The sequence below is a fragment of the Gymnogyps californianus genome, chromosome 6 (assembly GCF_018139145.2).
Source record: "Gymnogyps californianus isolate 813 chromosome 6, ASM1813914v2, whole genome shotgun sequence".
Lineage (NCBI taxonomy): Eukaryota > Metazoa > Chordata > Aves > Accipitriformes > Cathartidae > Gymnogyps > Gymnogyps californianus.
Genome location: NC_059476.1, coordinates 41,424,690 through 41,441,225, shown reverse-complemented (window position 1 = coordinate 41,441,225; position 16,536 = coordinate 41,424,690). Strand labels below are relative to the sequence as shown.

Sequence of the window (16,536 nt, the reverse complement as noted above, 5' to 3'; positions counted from 1 at the left end):
GAGAGAAACGAACCTGCACGCTTCAAATCTCTTCCACGCCCTCTGCATCAGTAGGAACTCCAGCCGCACACTTGCTTTTGCAAAATGTTGATCTGCTGGATCTGTCCTGCAGGAGATGAACTATGATAACATCCGTGCCTTGGGAAGATGCAGGAACTAACACATTCCTATGTGGCTGATGTAACGAGATTGTTATGTTAAAAGTACACGTTGCTGTGCCGTAAATCTGCACTGTGCGTGCATCTCGGAGCTTTTACTTTGCACGCTGACATCTTTTGGAGCTTGGGAAAGCATCGCTGAGGGCATTTTTGCAATTCAGCAACACTGTCAGACCTCTCCCACCTGCCGGGAGCTCCGGACTGTACCAAATCCCTCTGATTTTTCTGCTGTGTTAATAATCTTGCCAGTAAACACTTCCTAACCCAGAGCAACTGCCTGCCACACGCCGACTCCAATTCTTGTCACCAGCTACGCCAAAAGTAAAAAAAGGCAGAGAAAAATGTGAGCACGCGGCGGATGGCCGGGCTGGCAGCTTGCTTGGCCGGGACCGGGCTGTTCAGCAGGGAACACCGACTTACCGCCTTCAGCCAGAGCTGAAGCACGATCAAACAGAGCGAAGGCACCACCAAAAATAAGCATCAGTGGCCCGAGAGCAAACCCCGGAGAGATTTCATCTAGAAAGAGCATATACTGCAAGACCGCTGGGAAGCAGAGATCAGTGGTGGACAGGGTTTAATCAGAGGCAGGGCTGTCCTACTGATTTTATTCTCACAGTTTTAACCTCGTCATTGTAAAGCAAACATATTTAAGAGACATAATCCAATCATCATCACAACACGCTCGTGCCTGAATGTTGGGCCTCACAACAGGGACAATTTAGGGACACCAGTCAGCATTTCTTGCAATAGTCTAGATCAAAGTAGTGAGGTTTGGGAGAGGAACTTCTTACCTATAATTCAGCCCCAAACAAGGCTCCAAGCAAGGCAATAAATGACCCGGCAGCGTCTCCAAAGAAGAGCCATGTAACCTCTGCCAGCCAGATGGTTAAGAAGGACACTGCCATGCTCTCTCCTTTACTTGGAAATCTGCTGTTTGGCCACGTCTGCATGATCTCAGTGCTCAGCCCACCCTGTCTTACCTCATCCAGGAAATGAGAAAAAAAATAAAGACATTGCTCCAAACTTTGTACCGAGGCTGCAGCGGACCAAGAAGCCAAATCATAACTCTGCTTTTGGCCTTCCCTCCTACTGAACGTTTCCATGAGGTTGACAAACTGGGAGACACTAAGATCTCAGGTGTCTTTAAGATCAGGCTTGACTGAGCTACCTGCCAAGTGTTTTCTGGCCCGGCTTCCAAAATAAACAAGTTTTTTTGGCCACCGCCCTGGTGGGACAAGATGTTCCCCTGCTTCGTGAAAGCAGGTTGCAGGCAGAGGCAGGAGACTTTTCCTAGGTGGTCCTCCTGTATAAAGAGATGGGCCCTCTGAGACAAGAGAGTCCACCATAGCACAGACCTCTTGGAAACCAGGAAACACCAACAAGGAGGGGCTGGTGGGGAATGCAAAGCTCAAGGGCAGCCTTGGCTGCAGTGACCATGAAATGGTGGAGTTCAAGGTCCTTAGGGCAGCGAGGAGGGAGAACAGCAAGCTCGCTACCCTGGACTTCAGGAGAGCAGGCTCTGGCCTCTTCAGGGATCTGCTTGGTAGAGCACCATGGGATGCAGCCCTGGAGGGAAGAGGGGCCCAAGAAAGCTGGTTAATATTCAAGGATCACCTCCTCCAAGCTCAGGAGCGATGCATCCCAACAAAGAGGAAGTCAGGCAAAAACACCAGGAGGCCTGCATGGATGAACAAGGAGCTCTTGGACAAACTCAAACACAAAAAGGAAGCCTACAGAGGGTGGAAGCAAGGACGAGTAGCCTGGGAGGAATACAGAGAAATTGTGCGAGCAGCCAGGGATCAGGTTAGGAAAGCCAAAGACCCGACAGAATTAAATCTGGCCAGGGACGTCAAGGGCAACAAGAAAAGCTTCTATAGCTATGTCACTGATAAAAAGAAGACTAGGGAAAATGTGGGCCCTCTCCAGAAGGAAACGGGAGACCTGGTTACCCGGGACATGGAGAAGGCCGAGGTACCCAACGACTTTTTGCCTCAGTCTTCACCGGCAAGTGCTCCAGCCACACGGCCCAAGTCGCAGAAGGCAAAGGCAGGGACTGGGAGAATGAAGAACCGCCCACCGTAGGAGAAGATCACGTTTGAGACCATCTGAGGAACCTGAAGGTGCACAAGTCCATGGGACCTGATGAGATGCATCCGCAGGCCCTGAGGGAACTGGTGGATGAAGTGGCTAAGCCACTACCCGTCTTATTTGAGAAGTCGTGGCAGTCCGGGGAAGTTCCCACTGACTGGAAAAGGGGAAACATAACCCCCATTTTTAAAAAGGGAAAAAGGAAGACCCGGGGAACTACAGGCCAGTCAGTCTCACCCCTATGCCCGACAAGATCATGGAGCAGATCCTCCTGGAAACTATGCTAAGGCCCATGGAAAATAAGGAGGTGACTGGTGACAGCCAGCATGGCTTTGCTAAGGGCAAATCGTGCCTGACAAATTTGGTGGCCTTTTACGATGGGGTTACACTGTTGGTGGCTAAGGGAAGAGCAATGGACATCATCTACCTGCACTTGTGCAAAGCATTTGACACTGCCCCACATGACATCCTTGTCTCTAAATTGGAGAGACATGGATTTGATGGATGGACCACTCGGTGGATGAGGAATTGGCTGGATGGTCACACTCAAAGAATTGCGGTCAATGGCTCAATCTCCAAGTGGAGACCAGTGATGAGTGGTGTTCCTCAGGGGCGGTACTGGGACTGGTGCTGTTTAACATCTTTGTCGGCAACACGGACAGTAGGATTGAGCGCACCCTCAGCAAGCTTGCCGACGACACCAAGTTGTGTGGAGCGCTCGACACACTGGAGGGAAGGGATGTCATCCAGAGGGCCCTTGACAGGCTTGAGAGGTGGGCCTGTGCAAACCTCATGAAGTTCAACAAGGCCAAGGGCAAGGTCCTGCACCTGGGTCAGGGCAATCCCAAGCACAAAGAGAGGCTGGGCAGAGAATGGATTGAGAGCAGCCCTGAGGAGAAGGACTTGGGGGTGTTGGTTGACGAGAAGCTCAACATGAGCCGGCAATGTGCGCTTGCAGCCCACAAAGCCAACCGTATCCTGGGCTGCATCAAAAGAAGCGTGACCAGCAGGTCGAGGGAGGGGATTCTCCCCCTCTACTCCACTCTCAAGAGACCCCACCTGGAGTCCTGTTGGGGGCCCCAGAGCTGAATGCAGAAGGAGGACATGGACCTGTTGGAGCGAGTCCAGAGGAGGGCCACGAAGATGATCAGAGGGCTGGAGCACCTCTCCTAGGCAGGCAGGCTGAGAGAGTTGGGGTTGTTCAGCCTGGAGAAGAGAAGGCTCCGGGGAGACCTCACAGCAGCCTTCCAGTGCCTAAAGGGGGCCTACAAGAAAGCCGGAGAGGGACTTTTTACAAGGGCAGGTAGTGATAGGACAGGGGGTAATGGCTTTAAACTGGAAGAGGGTCGATTTCGATTAGCTGTAAGGAAGAAGTTCTTCAGTGTGAGGGTGGTGAGGCACTGGAACAGGTTGCCCAGAGAGGCTGTGGATGCCCCCTCCCTGGAAGCGTTCAAGGCCAGGTTGGATGGGGCTTGGAGCAACCTGATCTAGTGGAAGGTGTCCCTGCCCATGGCAGGGGGGTTGGAACTAGATGATCTTTAAGGTCCCTTCCAACCCAAACCATTCCATGATTCTGTGATTCTATAAACATCAGTGTCCTCTGCGCTGGGAGGTACCACTGCTCAATTCATGGCATCTGAAAAAGTAACCTCAGCTCTTCCTTAAGTATTTGGCCTTGAAAGGGAGCAGCTGTGCTTGCCCACATAAGCGGAAGGTCACGTGTGACTACCCACAAGAGACGTGTCATCAGGGAGCAGCTTCTCCTCTCACCTGATAGCTAAATGCACAATGTCTGGGGGACCTCTCCCAACCATCACTGACATTTGTTAGGAGCAGAACCACTGCACAATTAATAGAAAATGCACTAAACGAACAACATTTAGGGCTGTCCCAATGAATTACATGGATGATTTGCCATGTTCCACTAGAAATTCAAATATGTATAAACTCTGGTCCTTAGGACACAAGGCAGCATCTCCTCCTGCCCTCACCTACCCACTTCTTTAGCCAGCATCTCCACAGCTGCATAACGAATGGGATCAGGGCGAGAACCAAGTGCCACGTGCCACAGCCGAGCGGTAGAAACAAAGGAGGAGAGATGGGAGCTGAGCAGGACATTCAAGAGATCCCATAAGCACATACAACATCCTCAGGCCAACCCTTGCTCAGCCATCCACAGAAGGCAGAGCTCTCCAGCGTTGCAGGAGGAAAGCGGGGCTGGTCATCGCGAAGGCCGATAAGGTCTAAACCGATGTCCTTATCGTGCCCTTAATTCCCCTCTGCTGCTGCAGGAGAACCTCTGCCTGCTGTAGCTGGCACAGGCAGGGCACTGGAAGCTGTCCAAGAGCCACAGCTCGTGGCAGGCTGCAGCAACATCCCGCTCCGGAGAGGGACTCCCTCCTGAAAACACAGCACAGATCAGCCCAAGAACGAAGCCAGCGGAGAAATGCTCTTAATAGCGCAGTGCTATTAAGGGCACGTTAGTCACGCGTCCGGCTCACTTAGCAGAAGGGCCAGCCTCGTACGAACACAGTTAGCATCCAACTGGCGGCTGGCAGCACTCACGGCCCTGGGGAAACCCTGACCCAACAGCAAGGGTAGGGTCAGGACTCCCCCAGCTGCATTTTTATTTATAGGGCTACCTCACATCATTTGGAATATGATTCATTTTTTTCCAGTCAAGCATTTAATACACGCCCTATTTTGGTACTGCAGCCTGGACATCTCTCTGGGGGGGGGGGCGGGTAAGAAGCTTTCAAAATGTTTTCAGCTGATCGTATTTGCAAATGGTAAAATAGGCTTTTAAAATGATAAAATGATCAAGCAAGCTTTCAAGTTTGAAGTCAAACACTTGCTTAAGCCTCCGGAGGCTGATCTAACTTGTTGTTTAAAATCCTCTCCCAAATCCTGCCATCTTACCAAAAAATAATAAAAAAAAAAAAATTAAAAAAAAAATCTTTTGTCCTATCAGTTAAACTTAATTTTTATGCATTGAATTCATGGGACTTCTCCTTAAAAAATTATTTTCTTCTACCAGAGCAATTCCTACGGCTGCTCTTGCAAATGTGCAAGCTGACATCATGGAGAAGATAAAGTGTCCACCACCAACAAGGGGGAAAAACCTTCTGTAAAAGAATTATTTGCTGCAGAAAAGCAAAACTATTACACTCAAAAGAAAAGGAGGAAGAGAGGAAAGAGGGGGGGTTTTGCCTGTGGAAGCAAAGATTTGATTCCGATCAAAGAAGAACGATGGAGAAATTTCAGAGTCTCTGAAGTCCCGATTTAGCTCCTGTAACCCTAAACCTATAGACTTTTCCCAAACTTGAGTTTGATTCATTTAACGGACTAAGGCGGTAAATGCTTCAAAATCAGCTCCATTCTTTCCCAGGGAAAAACCCCACCGAGATGGAGTTACCCTGGGAATTTTGCCCATTTCACCCCCCCCCCCCCCAGGATTCCACCAACACGACGCAGAGCCCGGCTCACAGGTCCAGACAGGGAAGTGGGACTTCTCAAGCACCCGACGCGTTACCGTACCGCCCACCTTCCTGCCTCCTGTGCCGTCGTCTCCCCTCTTTCCTGCACGCGGGACTCGTCTCCTCTCCCACCGCCCGTACGTGAGCAGAAATAATGTTATGTTTTCTTTTTAGACTTAGCTGAGTAATACAGTGATGTGTCACCAAATACCCTGCAGAGGTTTCGGGGCTGGGGTTGCCAGCATTCCCTCGCACCAGGCAGGATGCTGAACTGGGCTGCCTTTCTTCATTCAGCGCTCTGAATAAAGCACAGCAGACCTCACTTGCTCCTTGGCATCCTCCGCCTTTGACGCTTGTTCCTTTTGGCGTCGCTACCTCGGCCCCTGTCCCCTGCCAGGAACGTAACACAGAAGATCTTAAGGAGACCAGCAGAGACATCCCAGTTAGCCGAAACAAGCAGTCTTTCAGCTTGGAGACAGACGGTTGGAGATGCCAAACATCGCCAACACACAAGGTTTTCAAGGTGGTGTTAGCTAAAGTGTTTTTTTCTTAACCCACAGGAATTTCTGAGCTCTTAGCGAGCCCTTATTTTTGATCGCAGCTAAAATATTTTTCTCTTGGTATAAATTTGCATGTTTTGGGTTGCCACAATCAAGTTTTATACGACCCTGGCAAAAAAACCCCCAACAAAACCAGGCTCACGTTCCAGTCACCTTGCAAATCAGACGCTGATTTCTAGACTGCGTGACTTCAAATCAGCAGGTTGGGCGTTAAAATCTGCCTCTCTGAAGGTATCCAGATCAGGCATTTCTTTATCTCTAAATTAGATGATGTCACTACTCTAATTTCCTGGACACAGGAAAACGAGTGAGTCATCCTGCGCTCCTACATTTTCAGGATGAATTTGCAAGGCCAGGACAGATGTTATAAAAAACAATCTTCCCATCTTCATTCCAGAAATCACAAGGGACAGCTGCATGGGCAACAAGTATTTGACAAACAAAGCATCTTGTCAACCGCTGACAAAAATAACAATTTAAACAAGAAATCCTTCTATGGTTGCCCTTTTTTTTTTATATTCAGAGCAGTTCTGCTAAATTACCTCCTCTAAATGAACCCGTTTCAGCAGTTCGGCTCATGCTCATTTTGCAAACAATAGGTTTGACATAGCAAAAGAAGAGCTGCTTTGCTTTGACGCCTGGGGTCTGTTACAAGGCTGCTCTGGATCATGCCAAGACCGCAGGACCACCGACAATGCAAAAACTGGTTGTCTTGCAAAAAGACAGAATATAAATGATGTTCTCACTGCAGTATGGATAAGTTTTGGGATTGAACACCCGTAGAAAGCGATCAAGCACGTCTATTTAACCTCCGAGAAACACAAAAAGAAGGGAATTACACGACCAGAAGAGAGGTGACTAGTTTAAAAACACAGAGATGGTGTAGCCCGGTGACCTCCGCCGGCAAATCCAGCACCCGGTGGTGCACAGAGCCATGACCGACAGCCAGCTGAGCTGCTTTGCACAGTACAACGGCATCTGCGTGAGAAACGCTGCACCAAAACAGAGCAGCACACCACGGCTCCCCTACCAGGAAAAACTGCCCAGTACACACGGCCATGCTTCTGTATCTTCTTTCGGAGAAAAATAGCAGGTTATGGAAACGGTAAACTGAGTATCAGTCCCTCAGATTTCAGGGACAAGAGGAAAGGAGGACAAGGGTACATATTTTGACTACACATTAACTTCAGTATCAAAAAAATTTCCAGGTAGGAGTTGTATTTACATGTAATCATTTTTTTTTTCTTGAATATGAGATTTAGGAATTTAATTAATGGGTTGTGGTTCTCTATGGTAAATAAGCCACTGTACACATCCCGTCTCTTACCATGGCAAGGCAGGCAGCCTATCCCTTAAAACAAGCAAGACAGACAGCCAGGACTCCTGCACCAAATACCACGCAAAGAAAAACTTGCAGTATAGTGTCAGGAGATTGTCAGCTGAGCTAAATTTTGTTCAGTTGTAAGATACAATCAAAAACACAAGCTCTGCTGTTCAGAGATGCCACGTGGAACAGGCTTACCCAGAGGGTCCTCCAGCGAATGCCAGGAGCCCACATGTCAGAGTGACATCCCATTTCATCAAAACCGTTCCCTTTAAGAGCTCCAGAAATTAGTTCAACAAACCAGGACCGTCATTAACTTACCTTTAAAAGCTGAACTGGCGTGATGACATTGCTCTAACACAAAACACAGCGAGCCGCATTCAGCAGTTTTGTGTCCCGATTAACTCAGTTTGCAATAGGTTTTCAGACTTGGAGGCCAACATCTAACCATGGCTATGAGCACGCAGGTGGGACACCAGCTCCATCTTCTGCTAAGTAAGAAAGCAGAATCTCCTTCCACCCTCCAAGCTAGCACAGGTTGAACCGAGCCCATCTCGGATCTAAACGATACGAGAACAAGATACCCGTTTTTAACATGCCCATCATATCCCTCTCAGGAAAGAAATCCTGTACCTTTTGAGAAGCTCTAGCAGTTTCATAAACAGTGGGAGCTACAGAGGATCTGCATTTCAAGCAGCTTCATCAGGTTTTAAAATACATATATTTCCGTAAAAGAACTAATCCTCTTGCCTCACTTCTCCTCTACAGGACATCTGGCAGCCTGCTGAAAGAATAAAGCTGGACAGAAGCCCAGGCTAGTGGGGGCTCAGCGTCACGGCCACACGGTGCTGCTCCCTGCCTCATTCAGTATCCAGGATGGACGCACAGTCTTGAACCTGGTGTCGTGAACCCCGTGCGCTTGACTTTGCAACGGTCAATGGTCTCCAGCAGGCAAGAGGAGATCTCTCTCCACCTCAGCGATTTTTTTCAAGGTTTGCAAAGTGCAAAAACAGCAGCAGGAAGGACTGCGGGGAAACTCAGCCAGAACCACCACACAGGACACGGTTAAACGGGGGAACTACACCGGGCAGGTCAAAAGTCCACTGGGCTGGAAAAAATCATTAAGATGAATTCATGGAAGGAAAGTTCATCAAGGACTTTCAGGAAGAAAGGCACGGCCTCTGGTATCTCAAGTCGTAAATCAATGGAAGCTGGGACAACGCACCGTGACGTCCCAGCCATAAACTCTTCCCTGGCTCCCACTCTCGGCTGCTGCTGGAAACTACAGACGGGGCCAAACAGACCTTCCCCTCACTCAGTACCTCCTCGGTCCCCTCGGTATTTCCGTTGGCTGAAGGCAGGGTTGTTTTCACAGTCATACCATTGAACGTGCCACCCTACACAACAAGCTGCATGAGACAAGTCCAAGTTGAGGACTCGAGTTCGGAGACAGCAGGATGAAGATTTCCTGCCCTCTCTACCCGTGCCCATACAAGCTGCAAGACAGGCTTTTAATTACATGAGTGCACACGGGGTTACCTAGACCCTTGCCTAAGTCAACACCAAGAATGTTGTACTCTTATTGAATAAGTGGCTATTCAGCATTTCCCTCACTCCCTAAACCAGGTGTAGGCACACGACTTGGTCATTACACACTACTCAAAGGCTGGCTGAAGGACAGTTACACATTTTCCTTGGGGGTTACTGTTACTTGGTCCCTCAAAACTTCATGCAAACTCCCCGTATCCCTCTGAGGGCGGCATCATCCCCAATTTTACAGCCACAGAAGAGTAGCAGAGGGTAAGGCAAACAGCAGATGAAGATCTGAACTCCTGCAATATTTAAGCCTTATAAAAACAACACATGTTTGAAGAGCAACTCCCCTGGACTTCAGGCTGCACCTCCAAGAGCTCGATGCTCCTCACATCCATCCTCATGGTCTCAGACAGCTTTGCAAAGACGGGGGCAGATGCAAGGAGTTGCTCCAGCCATGGTTGAGGTGACTCGTCCAGCATCATGCCCAGGGTCCCCGGCAGAGGCAAGCACGCAACTCAGCCCCCTGCAGCAGCAGTCACCTCCTCTAAAATGAGGGGTTTTTTCCCCCTCTTCCCATACCCGCTGGCAACACAAACAAATGATCTTCCCATTAGAAGGGCTGGGCAGGCCTGAAAAATGACCTCCCACCCACCACAGTTTTTTGCACCACAATGGAAAGCTGAAAAACGGTTTGATATCGAAGAAAACAGTTTGTTCTGCCAGAGAGGCCATGAAGACCTCAAGGTCAGAAAGTCTTGGAAATGTAGGTACAAATGGTCATTTTCCAAAGATGCACAAAAAAGATTGTCTCAACAGACCCCGAAGTGCTGCATCTAAAAAGAACCCATGTTAAAAAAAAAAAAAAAAAATAAAATTTATGCAAACCGGCACCTTTCTCAAGCTCTGCTCTCCAAACAGGCCAACGCATTTTAGCACCCACTCAGTAGATAAAACTTCGGACACACATAGTTGTAAGCGAGCCAAGCTGTAAGTAAATGAAAAAGGACCGCTCTGTGAGGGACAGGAGGCAGCACGAGCAATGAGCCACCAGCCCTACAGGCAAAATCTTAACTTCCCAGTGTCCCACTTCATGATGCATATCCACGCCAAACGCCTTGTCCAGGCTTTTTTGCATCCCTCCTTTTGTTAATGATACACTCCAAGTAAATTTTCACTCAGAAATTATTAAGCTGCGAGACCATTAAGGAACCATTTCTCACTTCCTACAGTTGTGATTCAGAGCTAAATCAGAGATAATCATTAGTCACCCTGCTCACGATAACAGTAAATTAATAAACAGCAACCTGAATTACACGGCATTTCTCTTAATGGACTTTTAAGAAACCACAGTGTATGAGCACTGTGACCAAAGTACAAGTTCAAGGCCAGGCATACCATTAGGAACATTAATACGGGCCCTGCATGCCACTTATCTTTTGTGGGCGCGTACAGCCGCAAGTTTATCTAAAACACCTGGATTTCAGATAGGCGAGGTCTTTTCATTTTTAAAGGCTACTTAAAGCACCCTCCAAGATCAACATTGGCCCAGTTAAAAAAAAATAAAAAAATGCAAGTATGCCAGTACTTCTCTTGAAAACCCTCCAGAAAACCAAAATCCCCGTGGCCTAAATCTAAGCTGCAGCTGCAGTGCACATGTCTGGGTAGCATGGGGTCTTCAAAATCATTCGCTGTCTTGCCTAAAACCACTTGTAGGGGCTGCCCAAGGAGAGCATGGATGGAAGCCTAGGCCTGAGTGACGGGTTTTGGCACGGATTTGTAACTGGCCTTTCAGTGCAACCTGAAAACCAGACGAGGCCAGAGTCTGTATTTATCCAGGAGTCCAGCAGCAGGACAGGAAACGACATGCTGACCCAAAGCGCTTCGTCTCAGAGCTGGGGAAATCACAGTCAGGTTTAGGTGCCCCGGCCACCATCCCAGATGGCACCCGCCATGCCGACCACCACCAGCAGCAGCGGTGCTCAGCTGCGCTCCTCCAAACGAGGCCCCTGGGAGATGGAAGAGGTATCCCGAAGAGCCACTACTCCTGTTGGGAAAGCAAAAGATTAACCTCCGAGCACACCCGCAAGGGCTCAGGCCTGACCTACCTGCCTCTCCCCTTGGAGGGAAGGGGTGTTCAGGCAGGAACCACCCACCTCAGCAGAAAAACTCTTCCACTTTTCCACGTGCATGCCCTTTTACAGCCCCGGGAGATGCTCTGTCCACGCAGCCTCCTGGAAAACATACCCTGCTGCTCCTGCTGCCACGGCACTACCAGGGGACACCAGACAAGCCTTCCTGCACTCGGGGAAAGTCCACCCAGGTCCCCAGCTTGCAGCTTCTGGGGCTGGACCGCACCAAGCTGATTATTTCGTTCCCCATCCCCTGGAGGGCTCAGCCTCCCTGAACCATGGAAAGAAAGAGGCATTCATATTTAGGAGCCTGCAACTTTTTCTGGCTTTTCTTCCCTGAAAGTCCACAAATTGAACATTCCTGCTCTTATAGAGCAGAGTACAGTTAATAAACACGGGTCTGGCACACTGGCCGCCCCGCAAAACGGCGCAAGTTAATGAAACAGCAAGGTGGGGGCAACAGACTGGAAAGGTAACTTTTTAATAGCAAAGGACTTCAAAAGAAATAGGGAGAAAAGGGGAGAGCTACAGGAAACAATGGAAGTTGAAATAACAGCATATCGAGATAGTTAATCTGCTGACCTTTCTGTGATCTTTGAAGAAGAGAGATATAAAGCAAAAAAAGTGATAGAAAATAAACCAAGAAATACTAAGTATGCAATGAGCAACTAGAAAACAATCACCTTTTACTGTCAGGGTGCAATGAGTTAGGCACTGTGTTTCACAAAATAAATCACAGCTGTAAACGCAAGACTTTTGAATCACTGGATAAAACATCAGAAACGCTGTCTTGAGTAATTCAACCCAGACCAAGCCACGCTAATTCCCTGAAATCAGGGCTCTGCTGCCTGCTGCACTGTTGCCTGTGCAAGCGTCGCTGTGATGAGCTACCCAGAACTGCTTTGAACATAAACATTCTTAAAGATGTTTTGGTCTTTACGTTCAAGGTAATAGTAAAGAATAAGCGTGCGAGGAGGTGAACGCATGGTTTGGGGTTTTTTAATAAACTTTTTAGTTTACATTGCTTTGCAATTAAACTGATGAAGCTGTACATACATTACTGCACAGCCTGTGATATCACTCAGTCCACCTGAACTCTGCCCTGTGGCTGCAGTTTTTTCAACATGAGAATAGTTTTTAGGCAAAGTAACTAAGCCTTTTCATATTTCCTCAGGGTTCTCATCTGATCTTGCGGGTTTTTTTCCTTCTCTTTAAATAAATTTAAAAAAAAAAATCTAAATTATTTTGACATGTTAATTTATCTTTAAATAAGACCACATAATTTGCGACTGCATGTAAGCCCTACACAAGCAAAACTGAACTATCAGAAGTTATAGCTTTGTGATCCACTGGGCTACGGAAACAGCATCCCGGTGAAAGTGAGGGATGCCACATGCTATGCCATTCAGCCTCCTGGAGACACTGTTACAAGACCAGACAGATGACAAAGCTGTAACACCCAGAAAAAAGCAGTTTCAGTACTGGACTTTCATTCTCCCCTAAGCACCTGTAAGGACATCCAAAGGGAAACTCCCTGAAAGCAGCCAGCGAGGATGACGTCCGCCCGCTGCCAGAGGCAGGACGCCAGCAGGCAGCTCTGAACACCTCCATCTCATGAGATACGTTGAGCTGCATTTTCCACGCACCCACAGGGACGTGGCAAGCCACGCAGGCAGTCACCCCGTCGAGGGGCCAGCCCTTCCAGGGCAGGGCCGTGCCCGTGGGTTGGGGCTCCGTGGCAAGCCGTTTCCCCGGAGCACACTGCACCATCTGTATCCTCGTGGTCGTTATGAAAAGGCTGCTCGGTGGGGAGAGGTAACGAGCTGTGGAAATACCAGCGACGCCGCAGGTGTAGGGAGAACAAGCTGCTATTTCGACGGGGCTAAAAGAACCGCTCAGCCCTGAATGCCGCGCTGTGCAAGAGCCCACACAATAAACAAGGGCAGTCCCACAGCTCCACACTACTCACTGCAATTACTTTACGGTGTACTTACTCCTGAGAGCAGAATTTCGCCACTGGGGCACACAGGAGGCCTGTGTAAGGAACATAAAGTCTTTAAGGTCAGCACTAAAGACCGTTCTTCTCCCCAGAAAGTCAGTCCTGAAACTGGTCAGAAATAAAGGCTTTCTGTCAACGAGGTCTGTGAGTGGAAGGACACTGCCCGGCACGTAGAGGACTTCATGCCCCTTCCAACGTCGTGAGCAGAAACGAAGAGAGCATTTCCATACTAACCAGCCAAAGAGAGATCCCTGCACAGCAAGTCTTGGGTCTTCAGCAGAATTAAGGTACCTTGTTCATTTTTAAGGACAACATGTGCAGAAGTAAAACATTTTAAGTTTTCTTCTCTCTACCTTACCATAAGCTTCTATTAATAAATGGGCGTGCAATTAAAACATCTTCAAACTAGGCTCAAACTCCAGGGAGGATTCAGGCTGAATTTACGTTTTAAATCCTGGGCTTACAATTATTCAATTTCCAAAACAAGGAGCATAGTCAAATAACACAGGCAGTCCATCTCGTAACAGCTAGCACTACTGCGCCTTTCAAAAGCTGACAACTAATCAACATCGCCTGCGAAACCCATTTTTGACATACTCTCGGACAGCAAATAATGGTGGGAACATTCAGCCTCACAAAACCTTGTCTGTGGGAGAAAGATTAACACATCACCCACACTATGAAGAAGTAGTAAAACCTGAGATTTTATTAGTAATAAGGATTTTTATGAGTAATAAGGATTCACGCTCCTGGAAGAACGAAAAACGGGGATTAAGTAAGGGGCAACAGAAAGACGAGCTGTCATACTAATAGGGATCTCAGTAGGGCAAATTATTCTGTGCATCCCATCTTCATTTTCTAATGGGACCGTCTTGGCTGTTGCAGCTACAAAAGGTGTCATGAGAAATTCACCACCATATTAAAACTCCTCTGAGCTACAACATTTAGGCTGCTAGTTGCAGCCTAACTGTGCAACACCGTGCTGTTGCCTGCTCCTTCGTTAGCTCTTGATGAGCCGCCGATGCCTCAGCCCTCCTGAACCACACTGGGTAACTGCAGCGAGACTGAACGCAATCGTCCGCGTGCGTATGCAAATAATTGTGCTGATCAAGGGACCCCATCAAAGTGAAATACCTTATCCCGGACCTTTGATATCAACTTGAGATGGCTGAAACCGAGGACCCGCTGAGATCACGTTAGGAGCGAGAGCTTCATCTACGCTCTGTGCAACACATCTCCCTGGCAATAGACCGGGAGGATCACTAATGGGATATCATCGCTGTTTCATCATAATTACCAAAACCTCTTGTAATTAGTGAAATCATGCGTTTTCTCATTCTATCACATACCTGGCAGACAAGCACATGAAAATACGCCTACAACTGTCAACCAGATAGCATCTGTTTTGACAGTCACGGTACGAAGGTCAGACGCAATCTTGCTTATAAAGGTCATTTTTTCAGCCCAGGGTGGAGGCAAAGGAGAGGGATTATTCTGGGAGTTCAGTAATGCCTCTCTCCTGTCACAGCAATAAACAAAACTCCCATACACGGCTCACGTCTTGCACCTCCCTTCCCTGAAATAATCCCTAAACCACAGGTTTTCGCGTTTCCAAGAACACCCTGCCGCACAGGCGCGCTTTGTTACGCGTGGTTTTGGTTGCATTCCTATCTGGACAGATTACCACTGTGTTCGAAATGCATTAAACCCATCTGAAAAATTTACGATGAGGTTAAAAAAAAACAAAACAAAACAAACCAATCAACCAGCAAAAGCAGCCCGCAAGACTTGCGTCAAGATTTCTTATGGTTCTGATTTAAAACCTGGAAAATGTATGCACAGCCAGAGGGACCCAGACCTCACATCCCAAATCCAAGAAGTAAGGGAGGGCAGCTGGCAAGCGGAAAATGATTTCTGGCTGTGACTGCGATTTGCAATTTTAATTTCTAACTGAGTTTTGCTCTGGCTATTATTATTTTTCTTTGCTGTGTGTTTCATGGTTGTTTTTTTTTTTTTTTAAACTGGCTCGGCAGCAACGCTGAAAGCCAATCGGTGGTGGTGGCAGCTGTCTCACCAGCTTCTCTCCCCGGGTGGGACCCGGGCAGACGAAACCCAAAAAGCCGTGAGCGAGGCAGTCGCTCAACCTCCTCGCTGACTCAACCTTCGGCCTCGCCTGGGAGGCTGCCGGGGCGGCTGCTCTCTGCGAGGATCAGCGTGGCGAGCAGCGAAGTCGGCAGCTTTCGGCACAGGTGCGCGGGGCACACGCAGGATGGCATATTTGCCGAACGCCGGCGGAGAGATGCGTGACTAACCTGCGGGACAGCCGGGCCCTTGCCCAGGTGCTTGCAGGGCACGCACCTCGCCCACGCATTTGCACCAACGTGGACCGACTCGCAGCGAGAGCATTCATCCTCAGCACCCAGCACCGTAACGGGATGGTTTTAATGTCCTTCTGCGAGGTGACGGCTGCGCCCCAAGAGGAAAACCCTGGGTCTGGTCCCGGCGTTGAGCAGAAGGCGCCCACCAGCCACCGACACGACCCGCGGGGCTCGATCCCCTGAGCCGAGGGAGCCCGGGGAGCTCACGTCTCCCCAGCGCTGCCCGCCTCGGAGCGAGCTCCGACGCCCGTGGGGAAAGCGGCGATGCCAGGGCTTTAGGGAGAGGGTTTCCTCAGGGAGCTGGACGTGCCTCACAGCCTCCTCAGCCCCAGCCGGCCTCGGCCCCCGCCCGCCCGCCCCCCCCCCCCTTCCCCCTTCCCCCGCGGCGCGTCCCTACCGTCTGCTCCCGGCTCGACATGGTGACTGGCGGCGGGGCCGGGCCGCGCCGGGCCGGGGCTATAAGGGCTCCCGCGACACGTAGCGCGTCCCTGGGCCGGCCCCTCTGGCCCTGCGCCCGCCCCCGCCTCCCTCCTCCTCCTCCTCCGCCCCGGCCCGCAGCGAGGGGAGGCCGGTAACCCCCGGGCGGGGAAGTGGGGCCGGGGAGGGAGCAACGGCCCGGCCCGGCGAGGGGGGGCACACCCTGAGGTAAGGGGCGGCAGGGCCGGGGGAGCGCCATGGCGGTGCGGGGTCCGGCACCCGCAAAGGACGAGTCAGCGCTCGCGACTGAGGGGACAACACGCAACGGCAAAAACCTCCCTCCTTAACGATGCCAGTCTAGAATTCGCCTAAAATTAACTACTTGGGGCTTGCCTGACGAGTTCGGGCTCAGCTGCGGCATCCTGCCTGCGGACACGGAGCCGACAGGCAAGCTGGCTTCCCGCCGTCGGG

General features: G+C 49.7%; 1 protein-coding gene across 1 annotated transcript in view; it reads right to left on the bottom strand.

Annotated features, from left to right (window-relative positions):
* PAPSS2 (3'-phosphoadenosine 5'-phosphosulfate synthase 2) overlaps window positions 1–16,066 on the bottom strand; it is a 30,987-nt gene extending 14,921 nt beyond the window's left edge. The window contains exon 1 of the mRNA XM_050899161.1: window positions 16,046–16,066. Within this exon, the coding sequence (XP_050755118.1) occupies window positions 16,046–16,066 (21 nt within the window). The remainder of the gene's footprint in view (window positions 1–16,045) is intronic.
* Window positions 16,067–16,536: the final 470 nt, after the last annotated feature.